At 38.3% G+C, this 22,645-nt stretch overlaps 1 protein-coding gene across 5 annotated transcripts in view; it reads left to right on the plus strand.

Annotated features, from left to right (window-relative positions):
* Nucleotides 1-22,645, plus strand: part of LOC149207508 (glucose-6-phosphate 1-dehydrogenase, cytoplasmic isoform-like) — a 240,750-nt gene that overhangs the window by 38,940 nt on the left and 179,165 nt on the right. For all 5 annotated transcript variants that reach the window (XM_089395761.1, XM_089395763.1, XM_089395760.1 and 2 more), the window contains one exon: nucleotides 9,898-9,983. In XM_089395761.1, coding sequence (XP_089251887.1) covers nucleotides 9,898-9,983 — 86 coding nt within the window. The remainder of the gene's footprint in view (nucleotides 1-9,897; nucleotides 9,984-22,645) is intronic.

Raw genomic sequence — 22,645 nt, forward strand, 5'->3', positions numbered from 1 at the left:
TAGTGCAATTCTCCTATTTCCTTGTGCACTTGTGGCCTCCTATTTTCTACCGCACAAGCTCCTCAATTCTGCACACCTCACACACAAAGAATGATCTCGCAAGAAATGATGGATCCTGTGCCTTTCTCCTTCTATTTATAGACCCTATTTGAGCATGCAAGGAGACCTAACTCAATTTAGAAGTTTGAGTTGTGATTGCGAGTTAAGTGAGAATTTTACTTGTTCTCTCTCCAATCAACACTGGTGTCTTAACTTGTACTTTTTTCAATCATCATTGAAGACTAAACTCGTTCTAATTGAACTTGTAATTGCTGCCTCATCCTGTAGTCAAACTGAAGAAGACTCCACGTAATTGAAGCTTCAACACTATGCATGCAATCTTGACGACTATTCCAGTAAATTGGAAATAAACTCACCATAACTGAATTCAATCTCATGAGCTCACACTCAGGCTACACAAAGACAAATCTGTGGTCCTACTCCTCATTGGTTAAGGCATAAGCCAGAAGACCTTCACTCGCTACATTTTCAACACAAATTAATGGTTAGTGTTAGCACACAATCTAGCAGGCCCTAAGGAGGGAGAGCCTATAGGATGAAGAACTAGACCAAGTGATAACAATGGGACAATGGCCCACTGTCGCCACAACCAATGTCCCTTGCTCTTTATGGACTTTCACTGATGGAAGGAGTCTCGGTAGGATAGGTGATCACCTTTGACAAATGTTCTAGGGTTAATGGTGTTAGGTGATGAGGTAGGATTTCTTAAGGGAAGCTCTATGTTATAGGATGGCACTTCAAAAAGGTTTTCGCTCCCTTTAAGAGACCTAGAAGAAACTTGCACGAGATATAGGGTTTTGTGAATTATCATGGTTAAAGGTACTCTCGAGATCAAGCCAAGGAGAGGAAGGGGCTTCTTATGATTTGTTCTAATGATTACTAAGCTCATGCAACCCTCAAAGAAGTCCCCAAGTCAAGGAAATGCAAGCTAGGGTTTCCCTCCTAAGGCGCACTTAGGGCACAAGATTTTATGGATGAAAACCAACGGGATACTTGCCAAACTTTGAGGTCTTGTTGTTAATTTGGCAGCTTAGGGATAAATTCCCTCCTTTGCACAACCTTCCTCATCAAGAAAGACTCCTACTAGCCCTTGGGAGAATTTAATTTGGTCAAGAAAAAATATTATTTTTAATGATGAAACCACATGTGCACAAAAGTTCAGGTCGGCCTAAAGTCCATTGAAGAATCAAGGGCAATTAGGTGTAGTTAGATTCTTTTTGACTTGATCACAATTTGTGAAGTCTTTTTACTTTTCTTGTTAGCTTAATCTTCTTCTTCTTCTTATTAATGCATGTGTGTGTACTTCATCAAACTGCCACCAAAAACATAAGAACAAGAACACAAGATGCTGGCTCTCTGCCAGGGCCAAAACCTCTTTTCTCTTGAGAGGAAAACCCTTCGGTAAGTTTTCTCTTATTGAAGCTTCTTATTGATCAATGCTAGACCCCTGACTAGAATGTCCTCCAAGCACAAGTCAAGTCCTTCCTCCTTTCTGCACTTTGTTCTCTGACACTTAGTCTTCCTTCTTCCTGCACTTTGCTTCCCGGCACTTCGTCCTTCTTCCGACAACTAATATTAGTCCTTGTTAGGTATATTCTATAAGAGATATTCCTCTTTGTTCCTTGGTAGATTCCTTTACATATGAAGAGTACTTTATTTTTCCTCCAATTGAGCCCTTTCTTAAGATGTAGTTGCAGACTTGATATGGTAGCACTGCAGCCCTAATTTCTCGCACATGTGGGAAGTCTCACCTATACTTTTGTTCCTTTCTCCTTCGCTTGAGAGACTCTCTTCTTCGCTTGAGTAGGAGGCCTTATAGGCCTAGGTTACTAGCCCAAACCATGAGATATATATGACTGTTATCTTGTTGCTGTAGTGACCGCAGACTGTCCTCTATTTCTCGCACGTGTGACTGCTTTTCACCCTAAAAACAGTCCCTTCAACTTTGGTTTAGGTCTCTCCTTCGCTGCACTAGAGGCTCCTTCTACTTCGTCTTTCTTTACCTTTTTTTGGTCTTCCTTGCTCACTGATTTTAGAGGTAAGTTATGACGTTATGAGGGAGTGGACAACCTCTATATATAGAGGTTTGTCCCTCCTTTTAGGCCAACTTGAAGGCTGACTTGAAGACTGTAGGCCGACTTGACTTATTTGCTTCGGTTTGCTTCTTTGGTGGTGTCACATGCTTGGAGGAGACTTGACTTTGCTTGGAGGTGTCTTCTTTGACTCTAATACATAAGTTATACCTAGTGTAACATGCCTTTAAGGTCTTCAACATAATTCTTTTGGATCTTTTACTTACCTATAGCACTTTAACATGTGCTAGACCTATTTCAATGAGCAAGAAACTCATTGACATATATTATAAAAATAATATTTCTTTCCTTGAATAAATACAAATATCAACAATACATTTATGAACACTGAACCTAGTTACATTTCCTTCAACACTCCCTCTTAACTAGGGAGGTATTCATACAACATTACAAGGTGTTTGGCTATGTTTCAATCTTGAAACTTTTACGTAAGAGAAGCCAGATTGGAAATCCATCTGTTATAGCATCATAGTAACCAACATTGTTTCCATAGCAAGGCCTTGACTGACAACTCTATCTCTCAATAGATTAGAGCACAATGTTGGCGAGACCAATGACTTATAGACACCTTAGTCATTTTCTCTCAAGGTACATACCTACCCGGGTGTTCACTGAGTATGATCTTCTAGGACTATTCTTATCTTGGGTTCCCAACCCTCAAAGAATATCGGTCCTCTTGCCTACTCTTGTATCGGATGCCCTACACATCCTCAAAGAGTATCGGATGCCAGATGATTACCCAATCCTCCCATTCTTTCTTCCCAAGTGAAGACAAGAATGTTGTGTCTATCTCTTCCTCTTATTTGAGGAAGACATGCCCAAGTATCCTCTGACAAGGTATTTGTCCAAATTCTTTTGTAATTGGGAACTTGTTATAACTCCCTAATAGCTAGGGACTTGTCGATTCATCAACAACTTCCTCTTCGTGGGTCCTCAAGCTACTTGATCCCCTTCTTTCCCCCGATGTCATGAAGTCTTTGTTCAAACTTCTTCTTTGTAGGGCACCATCCATCGATCACTTTCCTTCCTGGTTTGTCATGTCATTGCTTCCTTCGTGGAACGTGGCCTTCTTGTCATATATCAGGTTCTCGTCATCTGGTTATTCCTTGTCATCTTGTCTATGCTTTGGACTACTCTTCACATGGATGCTTCTTTGTACTTGCTCGTTCCCATGCTTTGATCTAGTGCCCTCATGACCTTGATATTGCTTCAACATTCAATGGTGCTTTTGTTGGATGGCTTCTTCATCATGACATCTTCGTAGAGTAGAATCAGTTATCTTGCACCTTTAATATCTCCAAGGCCTTCATAGGTGTCAAGGGTCCTTTGATCTTTTTGTTCCTTTGTCAGAGTTGTCATGCTTTCTTTCGGGAGATGTCTTCAAAGTATCTTGTCAAATAGTGATTCTTTGTGATCAAGGTGTTCTTCACATGCTTGGTCTCTTTCTTCATTTGCTTCTTCTTGGATAGATAGGTCAACCACCTTATGCTCTTTGTGGGAGCACTTCTTTATTGCTTGCTTCTAGCACTAGTCAACATTTCTTCTTTACTTGCTTCTTAGTCAGCAATATTATACTCCTTATGTGAGTATTTCCTTTTGTTGACCTTTATTGCATTGTAGTACATGCCTTTGAGCATGTCATTGGTGAAGGAGATTCTTTCATACTTGATCATGTCATTGAACTATTCCCATGACTTAATAATATATGCAATTTTCAACCAAATAGCTTTCAAAATTATCTTCAATAAATTAGGGCACAATAGCATGAGCCTAGTTGCAACAAATCCATACATTAGCTATATTCCAAAAGAAAAAAATTCAATATAAGGCACTTACAAGATAACAACATGATATATCTATCCACAATTCAAGAGATAGCTCCAAAGAAGATCGAATTTCAACTTCAAATATCGAAATGCATCCAAGATCATCCAATAGCCAACAAAAGAAAAAGTGTGAACTTGCCAAGAAGGCTGAAATTCCCAAGTGTGATGATGATCCAATACAAATGAAGTTGAGTTCTATTTATATGAGTCCTACTAGGTTGAATTTAACCTATAAGCCCCCAAACATTATAAAAATGGGCAAGATACATCCCTTGGTCACAAGTCGACCAAGTAACTTTTACAAGTTATGAATTAACCATCCAAATGTTAGCCGAATTGATGATGTCATGTTGATGTAGGGCCGTTGGAGGGCCACGTTGAGTCCTCTTGGTACCAAAATGTGTGAGAGGGCTCCATAAAACATGAACTAGGAGTAGCCCCTAATTCTCCATGAAAGTCATCATGTGGGACCCCAAAGGGAATTTGGGGCACAAAAATTGGTCTCAGGTCTCCCAATGATAAAGTAGCTTGTAATGCTCTAATATTGAGGGTTCTGATGATGGTGCATGCCCTCCCATGTCCCAAGGGGTGAGACGAACTTCCTTTGGGCCTCAGATCATCTGCCAAACCATGTGATCACTGTTAAGCTCGCTGGGGAACACTGGTCCAACTGCATCATCTTCTGAATAAAGTGGGGCAATGAGCAGATTGTTATGGGTGCTGAAGGTGCCCATGGTGTGAATATGATGCTCTGCACATGATGGGAGTTCCATGGCTCTCAATGCTTCACCCCGGGGTGTCAGTATGATCCTCTGGTGGACTTGGGCCCCAATTAAGTTGCCCAAACCATGATGAAACCACTCGCCTATTACATATAATATCCAATGCACATCCTAGGTACAATAATTCATTAGTGCATCTAAGTGAACCAAGCTTGTTTGTCAAGGGCACATTGAGACTTCATAGCGGGTTTCCCTTCAAAATTTGGGGCTTCAAGCTCGTAATAGTGTTACCTCCCTAGGTAGGGTTGGCTAATAAACGACCCTATTAGGTGTTCCCAACCCCTAAGGGGAAATACATGTCCCTGGTACATCCTTCAATTGATAGGTGTCATGTGAATGATGGTGAATGGATGGGGACATTGGGGTCTCGAGGTCAAATACCATGGGTTCAAGGATTGCAATGGTGAGGGATGTCCACATATTTGGGTTTATAGATGTATGAGGGAGCAATTGTGGATACATGAGTTACCTTGGCCTTTTCTTTTCCACCCTTTTTTATTTGCCTTTTTCTTTTTCTTGATTTTTCTTTGTATTACTTCTTGAGGCTCCAGGAAATGAGAGCATGTTGTGTATGATGTAAGCAGTTGTTACCCCCTTAAGGTGGGGCAGTTCTTCGCCCACCAGGGGTTGGGACATGCATGGGTTCCTCAATGATGTGGGTACACTCATGGGTCATAGGAACCAGGGTGATGGCCATGATAAAGGGTTAGAGCTCATGTTTGGCTTTTGCCCACTTGCTATATTAAATGTCGCGACCATCTTTGCATTTTATAATATTATTTTTTTTGTTCTTGCTTGTGGCCATGATATGCTTTTAATGTTCTTTTAGCTGCATCAACCTCTGAGGCAACATTTCCAAGCCCAACCCAAACATGTGGACAAGGGGAGGAGGAGTGTCAGTGCCTTGTGGACCCAGAGAAGGAAAATGATGAAATAAGGCTTTTAATGTGTAGAGGGTAGTGAAAAATGTGGAATGGGACCACACTATCTAAATCGGTGTTTCCCAAGTAGTGCCCTTCCTAAAGCCATAGGCTAATAGGGGAGATCCCACGGAACTAGGATTGAGGATTAACTCCCCTCCCCCGCCACCACCACCCTCCCATTTAAGGTGAGGGAACAAAACTACAGTCAAAGCCCTTCCTTCTTCCAAGTCACCCAATAATCCATGCCCAAGATCCCCAAGGAAAAACAAGCATAAGCACTCGATTGCATAATGAAAAACATACCTTTGGGGTTGGATTGCACACCTTCTAACATATGCTCTCTACAGATGGGTGAGGGGACATATAACTGATGTAGGGAGCGGAGATCAAATGGCACAATATATTTGTTACATTAGTGGCTGTCAGGGGTTACCAATTGCTGGCTAAAGAATTATCTAGGAGAAAACTTCTCCTATGGGGTCACCCACTTTTGGTGTGTAACAGTTAAAACATGCAAATGACTAATCCATTCCATGTGATATAAGCCAATGTATGAAGGGAGTAAAGGGGGTGGCCTCCTTATCATGTATTAAAATATGAATCTTCATGAACATATGTGCCACAATGATGTCATATCCACATGATACATCCAATTGAAACGGTTGGTTTATGACTTGAAAACCCATGAAGATAGGTTGTTGAAAGATATGATGATGCATGGCTACATGGTATATCATGTCATATGTGTGATGCTCCAATGTTCCAAAATAAGTCCACTCTTCTCATGAGAAAATACCATCAAATAAATTAGTAGAACACCTCAACATGTGTGTCCACCATTGTACACTCCAATGTGGTTAAAGGTGCACTACAATAAAGGGGTGGCTCATCATAGTTAAAGTAATAATAACCCAAAAAGGCCACCTCCACATGCATGACCACCATGGCATTAGTAGAACACCTCAACATGTGTGTCCACCATTGTACACTCCAATGTGGTTAAAGGTGCACTACAATAAAGGGGTGGCTCATCATAGTTAAAGTAATAATAACCCAAAAAGGCCACCTCCACATGCATGACCACCATGGCATAAGAGAACACTTCCATAAGGTTAATACATGAGGTAGAAGGGGATGGATCCATTATAAAGTGCCTGAGTATGCGCTATTAACTTGGCCTTGCTTAAATGAAGATATGATCTAAGGAGTAGAAGGAGGTGGCACCATAATAATATATACTTGCCAACAAGGAGTATACCATATAAAGGTGTTGTATCATGAAAATAAAAGTGGTATTTTGTAGTGAACCTCTCCATAGGCCAAAATTATATGAGTGTTGGAATGAACAACATAGTTATGAATTGCTCAACAATGATATATCATAAAACCAAAGAACATCCTCTACATCTATCAATCAAAACATCAAGTGAAACCATAAGCTTCCAACCCCAAAGGTCCATCAACCAAAGATATGCAACCATGAAGAGGGAGCCAACTAGCAAGCACAATCACCATCCAACCAAGGAGAATTGAGACTCTACCAACCAAGATCTTCATCAAATGATATGCTGCCATAAAGAGAGGCAACTCCTTAAAGATGAATTCCCCCAAGATGGTCTAGTAGCTCTAAGGAATAAGAAGCAAATCTCCATCAATGTGATGAAAATCACAAGGTGGAACCTCATACAATACAAGGTTTATCACCCCACATGCATGTAAGCACTCAACCAAAACATAATGTGAGACTTTGATATGTGTGATGAGAATCACAAATATACGATCATACCTAAGGGAAATGCATCCAGACAATGACAAATTGACTTTGGAATCATAGGATGATTACATTGTATATAAGCTTGTTTAACCTTATCACCATTCTCCATTGCTCACTAAGGATCTACCTTCAAACCTTGAGCAAAGTTGACGTACTATAAAAATTTGTTGAAGGCTACTCATCCTTTTATTCATAGGGGAATTGCTCTTCACAAGACAAATTTTAGTAGCATAAAAGCATGTTTAAGATTCTCAACTTTCTCCACCCCTCATGTAAGATCCATCCTTAAATTATTTGCAACTAAGCAATACCACCTATATCCAACATTTCATTCTGGTTCAATATATGTAATGCATTATTTCATGGGTACATTAACACTTTGGAGTAGTCGTTTTCCTTCGTACTTCAAGTGTGTACCCATTTCCATCTTGTTCTTTCCCTAGATAAGGCTACCAAAATTAGTGGATTTGTGACCTCAACAACACCAACAATTAGTAAGGTTACCAACACAACATCATCTTTATTCTCATTAGCTTCACATAGAACACATTTATTGGCATCAATGGTGCTCTCATGACTCTATACATTAGATACATGGATGCCCTTAACATAACTTGCATAGGCTTAATAGTTTCATAGTAAGTGATCAAAACTTTAATGTCTTAGGTCATTACACTTTAGTGCCACATATGCCACAAATACATGCATCATCACCCTATTCGCCCCATGTGTTTTGACAGTAGAGGCCTTGTCATTTAGTGGCATCTCTTTCATACTTTAATGTCCCCACACATCATGCATGTTAGTGCCATCACCATCAAAGTTAAATTGCCAAAACAATTGTTTTATGCATCCGACAACATCAATGACTAACATGGTCCTTGATAGGTCTCTACTCAATTCAAGGTACATCTTGATAGCACCATTATTGAGCAAGGAGGACAGTCAACTCATACCTACTACCTCCAAGATGATATATGCCTAGTTCTTTGTCCAAAACAACTCAATTAGAGTTAAGTTCCAAATGTTATCCACAAATTAAGGTGAATTTTTAACTACGCAAGGTAGAGATAATAAGTCCACTATGATATTAAAATATATTTCATCCTCATTTACTTAATCTTGTGCTCATTTTATCTTGTGACACTTGTGTAATTTTCTTTTTCTTGTAGTGTATGTCACTTAATGCATAGGAATGTAACTCGTATCTCATGTGGATTTTATCCCTGTGTTCCACATACGAGTGTTACTCTCACTTACTCATCATATGCCTAATTCCACTTCCAAGGGAGATTATAATCATTTTTTCTACCTATCAAATCCATGAGGTAGGAGGACTAGCATCCCTATGAGTTATGTAATGTGTTCATAAGGCAAGGATGCCCTTTCTTTATAAAGGCCCACCCAACATACTTGTCTTTTCATCTTTTGTCTCAAGTAACAAGATTCTTCATTCATATTTCAATCCAAGAGAACAAGTTCTTAGGTTATTGGATTTTATATTCTGTTTATCTTGTAAGAAATTGAGTATATAATTGATCAAGATATCAGGTACAAAATCCACCTTTGCACACGTTAGGCACTCATCATTAACACTTTAGAGGTTGATATGTAAATGTTGTGAACATCACTTATAATTTAATGTAGTTTGTTGTTCAATAGTAATTAGCCATGCGTATTGTTTTTTTAACAACCCAATAAATAAAGCACGATTGAAATGTACAAGAAGTATGATGGAATTTTGGTCCTATATATTTGAAGGAAGTTTAGAACTAAAGTTGATATTAATTCAAAAGATAGTAGGGCTGTTTCTATGTTTTTTGTCAATTTTACTATCCATTTGACATTATTTTGTTTACAAACACGTTCAATATTGTTCTCCTTTTGGCATTTTGAAGTACTAAACTTGAACTTCTAAACTTTAAAGGTTTAGTTTCAAGATTTCTACATTTGCAGGACTTTTATTAGTTTTATTTGGATTTTGGTTTGTGTTTATTGAATATTCCCCCCTCCTACCCCCCCGACGTTCAATCATACTCATGTGTTGTTGCAGGTCAAAAGTAAATGGAATAACATATTTTGTGAAGGAAGACTTGTGAATATCATTATTGGAGTTTGATTCATAAATATACAGGACATATTGTATGCCTTCAATTGTATGTAAATAAACTAATATCTATTTGAAATAACCAAAATTGCAAGTAAAGAAGTTGAGTTGCCATTGTCTTCTTTAAATATTTTTTTGCCATTCCTTAATATAGCTTACTATATTTTCATTGAAGTGACAATAGAGGATTTCATGTCCTTATCTACTTAGCCTATATTGAGATTATAATTCTTTTAGTGATATTTTTGCCTTGCCATTATCGAATTATGGTGATTAGTGTTACCTTCCTTTTTTATATATCAATATGTAACAAAAAGTACTTCTTATGACAGGGTTTTTTGTCACCTGAGGAAGTTCACATTTTGGGATATGCTCGAACACAACTTTCAAATGATGGCTTAAGAGATCGCATACGAGAGTATGTTGAAGTTCAATAGCTTAACTTTGAGATTGACATATAATGTAGAGGATTCATATTAAACAATTGAAATCATTATATGGTGTTTTTATGTTTATGAAATTTTCAAATCATTTGCGTTTAATTTGGGTTCTTGTCTAGTCATTCCTTCTCGGGTTAGGGTGTATCCCATCACTTATCTTCTAATTACTTTCTTGCTATTTAATATACCGTTTTCATTCTTTTGGATGAGATCTTTATCTCTTGAAATGATGCAGTGTATTGCAAAGTATAGTTTGACATTTTTGACGGTGCTCTTTTCTTTCATAACATGTGGGAAATGATACGTTTTGAATATATTATTGTAAGTCCTGTCATGCTTTGGCAACAAATATCCAGACTTTAACAAACTTGAGATCTAAACTTCTAACATTGATCAACAATTAAGATATAATCTCATTACAGTTCTCTCTCTCTTGTTTGGAATTAAGAAGATTAAATCATGCTTGCATATTACTTGATTAATTTCAGTACATGAGGTTTTATTCCAACATGCATACCTAAGGGGATAGTGTACCCTTCCACTTGAAACTGTTGCTCTCCCTGTCTTTTTTGATTGCATGTTCATTTCCACCCTTTGATTTGCAGCTTCATGTTTGTGTTCATCTTTTGGTTTCATTATGTTTTGACTTCGTGCATTTCCCCACTTGCTATCTTTGTCTTGGAGATCCCTCTCTGTTTACCTTAATATCGTCATTCGTAAATTTAACAACATTCTTATAAATAGATACCCCCCTACCTATCTTGAAATTTGTATATTTTATCCATTTGCTCGTCAACTTGTGATTTAAGCAACCTCCACTGACTCTATTGAAGAAATGGGGTATTTCCATCTCAATTATTTACCCCACCTACCAATGAATATCAACTTACATGAACAGAGTGTAGTTGAAGGTAGAATAGAAATTCCACATAACTCAACTATATATATATATATATATATAGAGAGAGAGAGAGAGAGAGAGAGAGAGAGAACTGAAAAAGTTCAACTTGCGACACTCATAATAACTCCTAGGAGCAAAAAAACTCCGATTGGGCTTTTTTACCACAGCCACAGCTAGCGAGGCCATCCTTTTCCCAATACTAGTGCAGATTTCACAATCATTCATTTTATATAATTTTAGGTATTTTGTCAAACATATTGCAAACTTCCCAAATATTTCAACTTTTGTATATAATACACACAATGACAAAAAACGTGAACAAGTAAAATCAACACTTATCTGGATAATTTATGCAGAGCACAGAATGGCTGCTGGGGAACTCTTTTCCTCCCAGCTGCTGTTTATCATCTGCGATTGACACCCCTTGAGACAAGGCTATGACTTGACACATACAAAAAGGCTATCTCATTTGAGAAAAATCTCAAATATCACAACGAAATTTCACTTATATACCCACCTGCTTGTCAGCATGGAAAAGCATGACAGTTCAAAAAAACGTGGAAACAAACAGAGGCAATCAACAAAGCTCTTGATAGCTGTCAGGTTATGCAAGCATTCCTTTGCCATCCTACTCACCTTTGGTTAAAGTCTCATATCCCACTAGCCTACTCACTAGAACGGTACACCACAAATGCCGATAAACTTACCCACTTCTACCCTTTGCTGCCATCCCTCCCAAAAACCACAGAAACACATGCAGAAAATAGTTATCAATTCAGGAAATTGTCCTCTTTCAGAGTCTAGAATTATTTTCTTTAAGGCTCTGCATGACCCTCTTCCCTCTTTCAGCTAGAGTCTAGAAGTATCCTATTTACGGCACTGCACGACCCTCTTCCTTCACCAGACTTTACCCCGAACTCATTTCTCCATGGATGCAATTTGGCCCTTGGTTTTCAGTTTCACCATGGAAATTGTATAGGGTGAACATGGGTTTGGAATCTGGAGGAGATCACATGGATAAAATTTGAGAGATCCACCATGTCAAGATAATTTTAACGAAATAATTTTCACTTTATGTAAGCTTGCACGACAAGGCTTATGTTGAAATTTCATAGCGTAGGACCCATTTTACCCTTAAAATTATATTTTGTAAGCATGAACTATTTTCAGCGGGGTCATGTTTTTCTTACCCGGGATAAGTTATGTCCCTCCCATGTTGCCTTGCCCCTCCTTCAGATCTTGTTACTTCATTGCCCTTGTCGTGTTCCCCTCTTGGCCATCCTACGCCTTGTATTTATTTAATTTCACTCGGAACATATATATACACCATTGTCTTTAAGCCTTGCTTGGGCAAATTTTATCACATAGCGTCTTCATGATTCATGCATTCACTAGTGGGTTCTTGGCCTTGGCCTCTCACTAGGGATTTTACGTAGCCACATAAAAGTTTCCACATATTTACATCATTTACATAGTAGTAATATCCTTAACTTGGCACGGAGGAAAACATACATATACACCACATAATTATATATCATATATACCAGTGTTGATAATATCGCCGAAATATCGGTGATATTCGGAAATATCGCGATATTTTCGGCGAGCCGAAATATCGCCGACAAAATATCGCGATATTTTCGGCGATATTTCATATCGCGATATTTCCGAAATATCGCCGATATTTCCGAAAATATCGCGCGATAATCGAAAATATCGCCCAGTGACTGTAAATTTTTTCCGAATGGCCTATAAAAATCCGATTTTGGTTTTTTTCCATATCATTTTCATTTTTTGTTGCTGGAGAAGGAAGGGGAGAGCTACGTGGTTTCTACCAAGGAGGGTTTGAGCGTTCTAGGCCCTAGTATTGATATGGTATTCATGGTAATGTTAAATTCTTAAAGTAAAAGTGACATTCTCCTTAATCTTCATTTTCATCCTTTTACTTAAATTTTTAACATTACCATGAAATGAATCAGGATGTTTGAGAGTGGTTCCGGCCTCATTGGATTTCATATGGAGAAAGTAGAATTTTAGATTTCATTCAAAATGCAGCAGACTTGTCAATTTTTTAGGATTTCAGGATTGGGAGTTTGTAATGTTTCCAGGTGACACCACTTGCCCAGGCTACCCCTGCCACCAGTAGAGGACGTGGTCTACCTCCTATAGCTCCTACTTCTAGTTCTTCAGCTTCTAGAGCATAGCAAACTCCACTGCCAACTCCACCAACACCAACATCTACATCTAGAGGGAAAGGGAAAGCTGTGGCATTTTCTCGCAAGAGGGGTAGAGGAAATCAATAAGATTAGACTTTAGTTATTTTCTTATGTGCTTGTAAGTTGTACATGAACAATGAACATTGAATATTCAAGAATCAAGACCAAGCATATCACATTCTAATTTCTAAATAGTAAATTTTGATTCTATTTATTTTTTAAAGTGAACTATGAACTTTGAGAAGTAATTATATTTTAATTTGATTAGATAGGCTGCAACCTGCAATTTAATATGGACAAAAAACTATATTTCGGTATATATATATATATATATATATATATATATATAAAATGTGTCCCCCGTGTCTTGTTTCCAGGTCGTTGTGTTTCGTATTGAATACTCGTATTTACGTGTCCTCCGTGTCTCATGTCCTCGTGTCATGTGACTTAGCTTAGAAAATATTGATGTATTGTCTCCGTGGAGGGTGGAGTCTGAGGAGCCCCTCTTGGAGGAGTCACCTTCATGGTTAGAGCTAGTGGCAGTTGATCCATTAGAGCAGGGGCAGCAAGAGGAGGACTCGGAGTCAGAGGAGCAGCAGCACTCAGAGGAGCAGGAGGAGGAGGAGGACACTACGGGAGCATCGGCATCAACACCATCTGCTATAGATATAGGAGAGCATAGCCCCATACCTAGCACTCATTATTTGACATTAGGTGCAGAGGCAGGGTCAGGGCCTCCTATTACTAGGGGCAAGCCTGGCAAACAACCCATCATGTTTTCCCGTAAAAGGGGGAGAGGGTAGTGATTTCAGATAGATAGTTGCTATTTTTATTTGTTATGCTACATATAACTCATGATGATGAGATATTTTTATATATGTGATGTTATTTTGTGTTGGTTCTCCACATTTGAGTCCTTGAATGGACAATTATTAGGGATCAGTAGGATTTGGTATCGCCTTTGATGTATCATTTCTATTTGACATCATATATATTAGTGTTTTCTTCATATTTATGTGCCAATGTGTTTATTTCATGTTGTTATTGCTTTATATGTTTAAAATCTGAAAAAAAATGAATATATTATGCATTTTTTATGCTTGCCGATATTTGCCGATATTTTGCCGATATTTTCGCCGATATTGCCGATAAGATATTTTCTGGACCCTCGCCGATATTTTCCCGATACCGATATTATCAACACTGATATATACACAATTTCCCATATCCAAAATAAGGAGGTCGAGTAGGGTATTGCTCAACTCTACCCTTTTGCTTGTTTTGGATGCTTCCTCTTTTACCTCGCATCATAAGTAACCCGTACTAAACAACTCCATCTTAGTATTGAATTTTACTCTCTCCTCATCTTACATAAACTCTTTGGAAGTGTATTGGAACTTTTTGAATGTATTCTATGCCATCCACTTTCCACTGAGATAAGCTGCCGCTTTTCCATCTTTAAAATCTTATTTAAGACTTGAATAATTTATAGGTTGTGCCCCCAGTGGAACACAATCCTTTTGTATGAACCATATACGCAATCTTGACAATTTTTTGGGTCACATCCTTACAAGGTACAACTTCTTCATGATTCATCTGGTCATTTCTGTGGCAGCTTGATCTCTCATATTGTCTTGTTTTTCTAGGTGTTGGATACCATCTTTATTTGCAAAATGCCCTTCCCTACATTCCATCTTGCATATAACGTTTTCAACAATAATTGTCCTCCATTATTAAATAGGCCTCGTTTTTACATCATTTACATTGTAATAATACCCTTAACTTGGCATTGAGGCAAAACATACATAAACACCACATAATTATATATCATATGTACAATTTTCCCATATCCAAAATGAGGAGGTCAAGTAGGGTATCACTCAACTCTACTCTTTTGCTTGTCTTGGATACTTCCTCTTTCACCTCATTATCAAAAATCTGTCATGGTGAGTAACCCCTACAAAACAACTCCATCTGAGTATTGAAGTTTACTCTTTCTTCATCCAACATAAATTCTTTGGAAGTGTATTGAAACTTTTTCATGTATTCGATGCCATCCAATTTCCACTTAGATAAATTGCCCACTTTTCTATCTTTCAAATCTTATTTAAGCCTTGAATAATTTATAGGCTGCCCCCCCCACCCCCCACTAGAACATGATATTTCTGTGTCAACCATATATGCACTCTTAACAATTTTTTGGGTCATATCCTTACAAGGTACAACGACTTCTTCATGACTCATCCGCGCATTTCTATGGCAGCTTGATCTCTCATTTGCCTTCTTTTTATAGGCCTTGCATACCATCATTATTTGCAAAATGCCCTTCCCTACATGCTATCTTGCATATAATGTTTTCTTCATTAAATTGTCCTATATCATTAAGTAGGCCCTCCTTTTCATTAATTAGTCTTTCTTCACCTTTAAATAGGTCATCTTAAACATTAAGTAGCTAGCTTTAACATCAAATTTGTCTTCCTCACATTATTAAGGTTGTACACATTGATGAGAATGTCCTCTCTCACATTATTGAGGCCATCGTCCCTTACACTATTGGGGTTATCTTCCTCATTGATGATGTAATTGTCACTTGCATTAATGGGGACATACTCATTAATGAGGCCATCATTTGTTATGTCAATGGCTTCATCTTTTTCTTCATTATCGATGCTACTAGCTTCCTCCTTTACACGATTCCCTACTTCCTCATTAAAGATACAAACTTCTACACTATTGTTTTGATTTAAAACTTCCTTTAAACTCTATTAATTTGCAGTGTGTACATGCTTTAATACAAGAATGGGTAGGCTGCCAATGCAGCAATAGCAAGTCCAAAACTTGAAAATTGGGACTGGCTTATGCCAAAACAATGTCCATTGTAGAGCCTTAGTCTTAGTCATAAAACATAAGACGCAAGGCATATGCTCGAGAAATGGACAATAGCCTATGATGTCATTTGCATTAATTACCTCACTGATTTAAGGCGTCTTGTCTACATGCGAGTTACCTCATCATTGCAGATTACCCTACTTACATGTGTTTCATCATCATTTTGCCTATATCCAACTTAGTATTTTATTTTTAATAAATTGAAACATTATTTTATATTGAATCAAATTCTATGACATTACTTGTGGATAGGAGAGATATGTGATGTTGTGATAAATTCATCTCTTTAAGGCAATCTATCAACGTTGCCAACGTTGGGGGATTCTCAAGTAGCGATTCTTCTTTTTCTTGTAGAGTTCCTTTCAAAACTAAGGTAACATGAGTAAATATGGATGAACACAATTCTATGCAAAAGCAATATATATGTAAAATAAATTATGATTTTGGTTTTTGGCCATGTACGTCAATGTCCATTGGGATGGTTTGCCTTGTTTCTTTTTGGAGACTTGTAAACATTCCTCCTATTGATTATGGAATGCTTTGGTTAGTTCTTGCAGCGAGTCTTCTTCCAGTTCAGTGTCACTATCCTCTTCCCCCCCGCCCCGCCTTTGGAAGTTTTGTTGAATCTTCAAGACTCATACGACCTCTACCTCTTTCTTCACTATATTGACCTAGCTTGCTAGATCATTCTTGGGGGAGAGAACATAGGAATCTTGGGGGGAGGGGCATGAATGTCAAGGGTCTATATTGCTAGAGGTGGCATTGGCTGTGCCTTTTCCATGGCATTGACAATCTGACTGAGATTGAAGGAAATTATGAGGGTCTGATATGTGATTGCTATCTTGCTTCCTCTCTCTTGCACTGGTGCATTTCCTAGAGTGGTAGGATCCTACTAATTTGATGCTTGCACTTTGGTTGGCTACAAAGGTTCTAGAATATCCTTGTTGATTAGATGGTGATCCTACGTTGCCCTGTCCCACACTGTAGGTCTCCTTAGAGGTTTTATAGGGCTCTTGGCTTTTGAATTCTTAACAAAATGCATTATAATGTGTCCAATTTTGTAATATCCCTAAGGAAAATTAACAGCAATAAACAAAGCATGCATAGCAAAAAAAAAATCAAAATTTTCACAGAATTAAATACTCAGAAATACTCCAAAACTGCGCGGAATTGAGCCATTTTATTATAATGCAAAGGGGGTACAATATAAGCTTGTAATGTATGCACCTGGGCATGCCCAGGGCAAGCTAACAAGGCCCAGGTGATGGAATCGATTGCTTAGCTACTAGGTGTTGATTTGGGGTAGCATTGGATGTGCTATAGCCATGAAAATTGGTGAAGAGGCTAAAGCACATGAGATCTCCAAGACCCAGAAATGGTTTGGGGAAATTCCACCCGGTTAGAGAGATATTAAAATAATTAATATTTTTAATGGAGTTCCTAAGATTAAACTTAGGAAAATTAAAATATTAATGGGTATTAATACAAAACTGGGTGAGAAGGTTCTAAATGACATGGATCAAGCCAAATCTAATCTTGGTCATTGAAGACTCAACAGAAAAAGTATAAGAGGAGGCTTGAGAGTCAGTTGGAGATACACCAAGATTAATCAGTCAGTTCGATTTTCTGGAGCGGGGTTTGATGAGAAAATTCGAACCAGTGATCTGGGTTGCAGCGAGGGGTAGTGAGTGCATAGTAGAGAGGCAAAGATAGTGCCAGAGGGCCAGTGCAGAGACTGAGGAGGCTACGCAGAGCTAGCAAAAGCCACACAAAGGCCCAAAGAGACTGCGCAGAGGCTAGCAGGGCCTGCGTGGGTGATGCAGAGGGTCAGAGAGCCAATGTAGAGCATCAAAAGGCCGAAGCAGAGGGTTCCAGGTTGACGCAGGGGCCAGGAGGGCTGACGCAGAGCCTCAGAGAGGCATTGGATAGATTTTCGTGGAGCAGACTTGCCGAATATCTACTTTCGAAGAGAGGTATTACTACTAGATTGATTTCTTTGTAGGGTGAGCCAGTTTGGCACCCAGTTGTACTCAAGAAAAGCTTCTTAATAATAAAATTCTCAAAACTGGTGCACTGGTTTTCCCTCGTTGGGTTTTTCCGTGGACAATTGTCCAAAAATAATGGTGTCCCTTGTGTGTTTGTCTATTTCTTTCAGTTGATGATTTGTAGATGGTTGAGACTGCATTTGTGTTTATTTTCAGTATTTATATGGTTAACCGTTAAATAACTTGTTAGGAAATTAAACAAGTAGGTGAAATAAACCAGATAGTGCAGGAATAATTTCTAATGGGTTAGACTTAGAAATTTCAACACTAGGAAGATGGTCCCCTTAGATGCTCTGCACTGGTCCCAAAAAAATGCACTTCTGGTTGGAAGAAACTGCTGTTTGGCCCTCCTTCGGTGCTCAGAAAATTTCGAGAAATTAACCCTGGCTCCGCACAAATAACCCACCAAAACCCAGAAAGGGTTTGGTTTAATGCTGACCTTCGAAATTAGCCCCAATTTCCACGCTTTCCTGCACTTCTGGTTGGAAGAAATTTCTGTTTGGCCCTCCTCCGGTGCTCAAAAAATTTCGGGAAATTAACCCTGGTCTTCGCACAAATAACCCACCAAAACCCAGAAAGGGTTTGGTCTAATGCTGACCTTCGAAATTAGCCCCAATTTCCATGCTTTCCTCCAAACTTGGGCAAATTGACCCTCTAGAAAATAACACTGTTTGAGGTCCCGAAAATGGCAGCAAGGCCCAATGAAATTCCCCTTTGGAAGTCTCCACAAGTGTCATCTCACCCTAGCTCCCAAATTATCCTTCTTTCAAGCTCCCACGTGTGGCATGAAATCACCACTGCACAGGCCCACGCAATCCCTGATGATGGCTCAATGGCACAACAAACTCCTTCAAAATCCTGCCCAACTAGCACTCCAAATCTCCAGCAAATGGTGGCCCAAATCACTTCTGGAAAACCCAATGAATTCTCTGCTCCACAACCAACTCCTCCAAGTGATGCGTATTTCCCTTTCCACGCCCAACTTGTTGGAAAAGCTCCACAAATTGCTGGACAAACTCCCGGATGACTCCCAAACATAGTGAAGATCACCTCCTTGGGCTGGCACTCGAAGTCCACCGAAGGAAGGGTGAGATTGTCGCATGAAAATCTCGTGTGCTCAACAACACTTGCAGACTTGGCTCTCAGCTCAAGCGTGCTAGGTAAGTGTAAATGTCAAATGATCATGAAATCCCCAAAATGATGAATGCACTTCCTATTTCGCCTTGAACCTCCAATTTTCCATGTGGGCCCCATACATCGACCCACTCATCTCTCTTCCCTCCATGAGTGCGTATTAGCCAAGGGGAATGTATTTCCTTTTGGGGTGCCCCCCACCATCCACTAGCAATTCGATTTTCCCTTTTCCCTTATGTTGGAGTCTCCCTCTGGTCCAAAATTGCAAGTGGGGCCCTGTTGCACACATTTTGTCAAAGTTTGAAGGAAGGGGAAGTGCCCTATTTTTTCAACAAGATCGGGTCATCTATCAATAGTCTACATGTCATTGTAAACCCATTCCGCAAGTTATGTAATGTAAATGATCCTAGTAAGATCTTGAGTATATGTAACAAACTAGGTAAGCTTATAGTTTTGATGAAAAATTTCATCCTGGGAGGTTTTTAAACCTCGCTGATTACCTATGTTTCTAGACATTGCTAATCAAAAGAGTTTTTTCCTCCAGCTCAAACCACAAAGCTAGGGTGAAATTTATTGTCGAAATCTTAGGTGAGTCCTAGTGTTTTTAGTTGAGTCTGATGTAAAAGTGATTTGGGAATAATTTTAAGCTAGTTGGTTTAATTATTTTGTTACAAATCACTTGGTCTACTAGATCATATTGTGTTGCAGATGAGTTATGTGTTTTGAGGGCTATAAGCCAAATGTGTATTCCCCCTTTGAGGATTGTAAATGTAAAATCTTATGTATTAGAAGGTGGAAAAATAATTAAATCCCCTCATATGTAAATTAATAAAATTTTCTCGCAAAATAAAATTAAATCCTAAGCCAGGAAATTAATCAATTAGAGTCAAAATTAAATTGTCTTAGGAAAAATAATTCTCTAAGTGGAAAAATTTGTGGGTCTTGAAGAAATCAATTTTAAAGGTCCTCCACCAAGGGAATATTGTATATTTCAAGAAAATTTGGATCCTTGGACCTTGGTGGTTAAGTCAAAGTCAAAATCTTGAGGAAATAAAAATAGAATTGAAAAATAAATTCGAAAATTCCTCAAAAATAAAAAGTCAAGGGCAAAGATTAAAAGATCTGGAAGTGTTAATCAACAACTGAGATTATTTTGACAAGGATTAAAGAAACTAGCCATTATTTTTCCACTTGGAGGATTAATCTATAAATTGGAGAGTCATTTGAGTCTCTAGGATTTTGATCATAATAAAGACATTGGGGTGCAATTCAAGGTGTTCTTGCTTATTGATTTTTGGTATGTGCTGACTACGGGCATCTCTATGTTGTGCTGAATATTGGTAAGATCTGTTTTTTCATTAGATGGAGATAAAATCATACTATTGATAGTTTTGGGCCAATCTTAGGTGGTTTGATTCCCCATATGATCTAACAGATTATTTTTTAGATAAATACATATTTCTTGCAAGTACTTCAGTCCTTGGCCCCCAAGTTTACAAACTTGGTCAGGAATCACTGTTGCTTGGATTCAAAATATTTGTATGGTGGATTAAATCTTCGCTAAGGCTATAGTATACACTGGGGTTTCTAAAGTGTTTTTTAGCCATTCAGCAAATGAAAAAACTCGATAAAAAATATTTTTCTCAAAATTTAGAATTTTCAAAACCCTTGTATATTTGTAGATCTTGTAAATAATTTTGTAAATCTAATTTGTAAATTATTTTTTCTAACTTGGGTTTTGGGGTTTTAAGTATTTTGTATATATTTGGGGTTTGGGTGTTTTATTTTCATTTTTGTAGGTTAGATCAACGAATAAAGCTGAAGTAGAGCTAGATCTAGGCCCTTGAGGGTAAGATCTAGTCTTTAGGAAATTTTGCAGGGCTATTCATTGAAGATTTTGCAGCAGAATTCAGATTTAGAAGATAATTTTTTTCCAAGACAAGGGTTTTGTTTTTCATCCCTCCCAGGATCAGATCTAGCCTCTCCAAGGCCAACGTCAGCCTCTAAGGCCCCAACGTCAGTCTTATTTAGCCTCTGGGTCATTTTTCTGGGCCTCTTTCTAACAACATCAACCTTCTAGGGCTTCGGCCTTCCGTTGTGGGCCCAACGTCAAGATTTTAAGGCTATTTTTGGCTTGACCATGAGGCCTAGAGGCCTCGACCCTCTTTTCCCAGTCGTGTCCTTTGTGGGGCCTACGAGTCACGATAGCCTTATATGGATTTTTCCTTGTCTTTTTCCCCTAAAAACTCCAACATCCAATCTCTGAGCCCCAGTGTTCCCTTTTCCCAGCTTCCTCTTGCCTTCTTGACCTTGACTACCCTTCTAAACCTCTCCTCCCTTAACGCTGACCTTCCTTGGCCTATCATTAGCTTTTTTTGGCCATTTTGTGCCCTAATCTGCCCTAAACCCTCATCTGATTTTTCAAGACTGATTCCTTAGTGGCAGATTTTTGAGCTCCAAAAGGTTGATTTTCAGGTGGCTTCTTCATCATAAAATTTTGGGCTACTTGGGCAAGTGCATCTACAAGGCCTTTGGCCTAGGGTTTGACCTTTAAACCCTTGTTTTCTCTCTATTTTATTACAGGAGTTAAATAAATGTGAATTAGGCCCTAAAATCACATATAAATTGGTTAGAATTGTTCAAAATAGCAAAATATTGATTTTCCTAAATTTTGGCCACTTGGGCACCTTAGATCTAATTTTGTGCTTGCTGGAATTTACTACATCACTGAATATTTCAGATCTTCAATTTTTGAATCACACACTTAAAGAGAGTTAAAAACTTGAAATTTTCAGTTTCCGGTGAATTTTCCTATTTTTGGGCACTGTCTCTAACATTATTAGCTTGCTGATTTGTGGTTTATTTACTGCTGTAATAAATAGATCAGATCTGAAATATGTCTGAAAAATACATTTTAAAAGGGCTAATTCATCTAATTTTTCAATTAGCTAAGTTTCCTTGGTCATTGGGCTTTTTCTTGTGACTTTGGGCAAGCATAGGCATTATGGAATTGCTATTTACTTATTGCTGTCATAAACTTCTTACTATTGTCATAATAGTCACTTACTGCTCATAAAAAGATCATTGGAACATAAAGTGCATAAGTGTCTTCATAGCTCTATATTTTGGTGTTACTTGTTCCTAGCATTTATATGGTGAAAGTGGCTAACATTGTGTTTTTGTGAGTTTATGTGCTATAAGAATTCATATTTCACATTTAGTAAGCTCACTCACTAAAAGCACTTGAAATCATAAATCATCTTGGTATTTTGTGGAAGTTCCTCTTGATAATTGCCATTGAAGTGATAAGATCATTCTTAATTTTGTTTTGGGCATCTAAGTTTTCATTGGTTATCTCAATAGCGATATTTGGCTCATCTTAAGTATTGAATATTGGCATCTTATAGCTTTGTGGTTAATTGATAAGTGATCTAACATCTTGAGGAATATCTTGT

Source organism: Pinus tabuliformis, chromosome 1_2 (genome assembly GCF_031772625.1).
Source record: "Pinus tabuliformis cultivar Carrire ecotype Pingquan chromosome 1_2, CPIR1, whole genome shotgun sequence".
Classification (NCBI taxonomy): Eukaryota; Viridiplantae; Streptophyta; class Pinopsida; order Pinales; family Pinaceae; genus Pinus; species Pinus tabuliformis.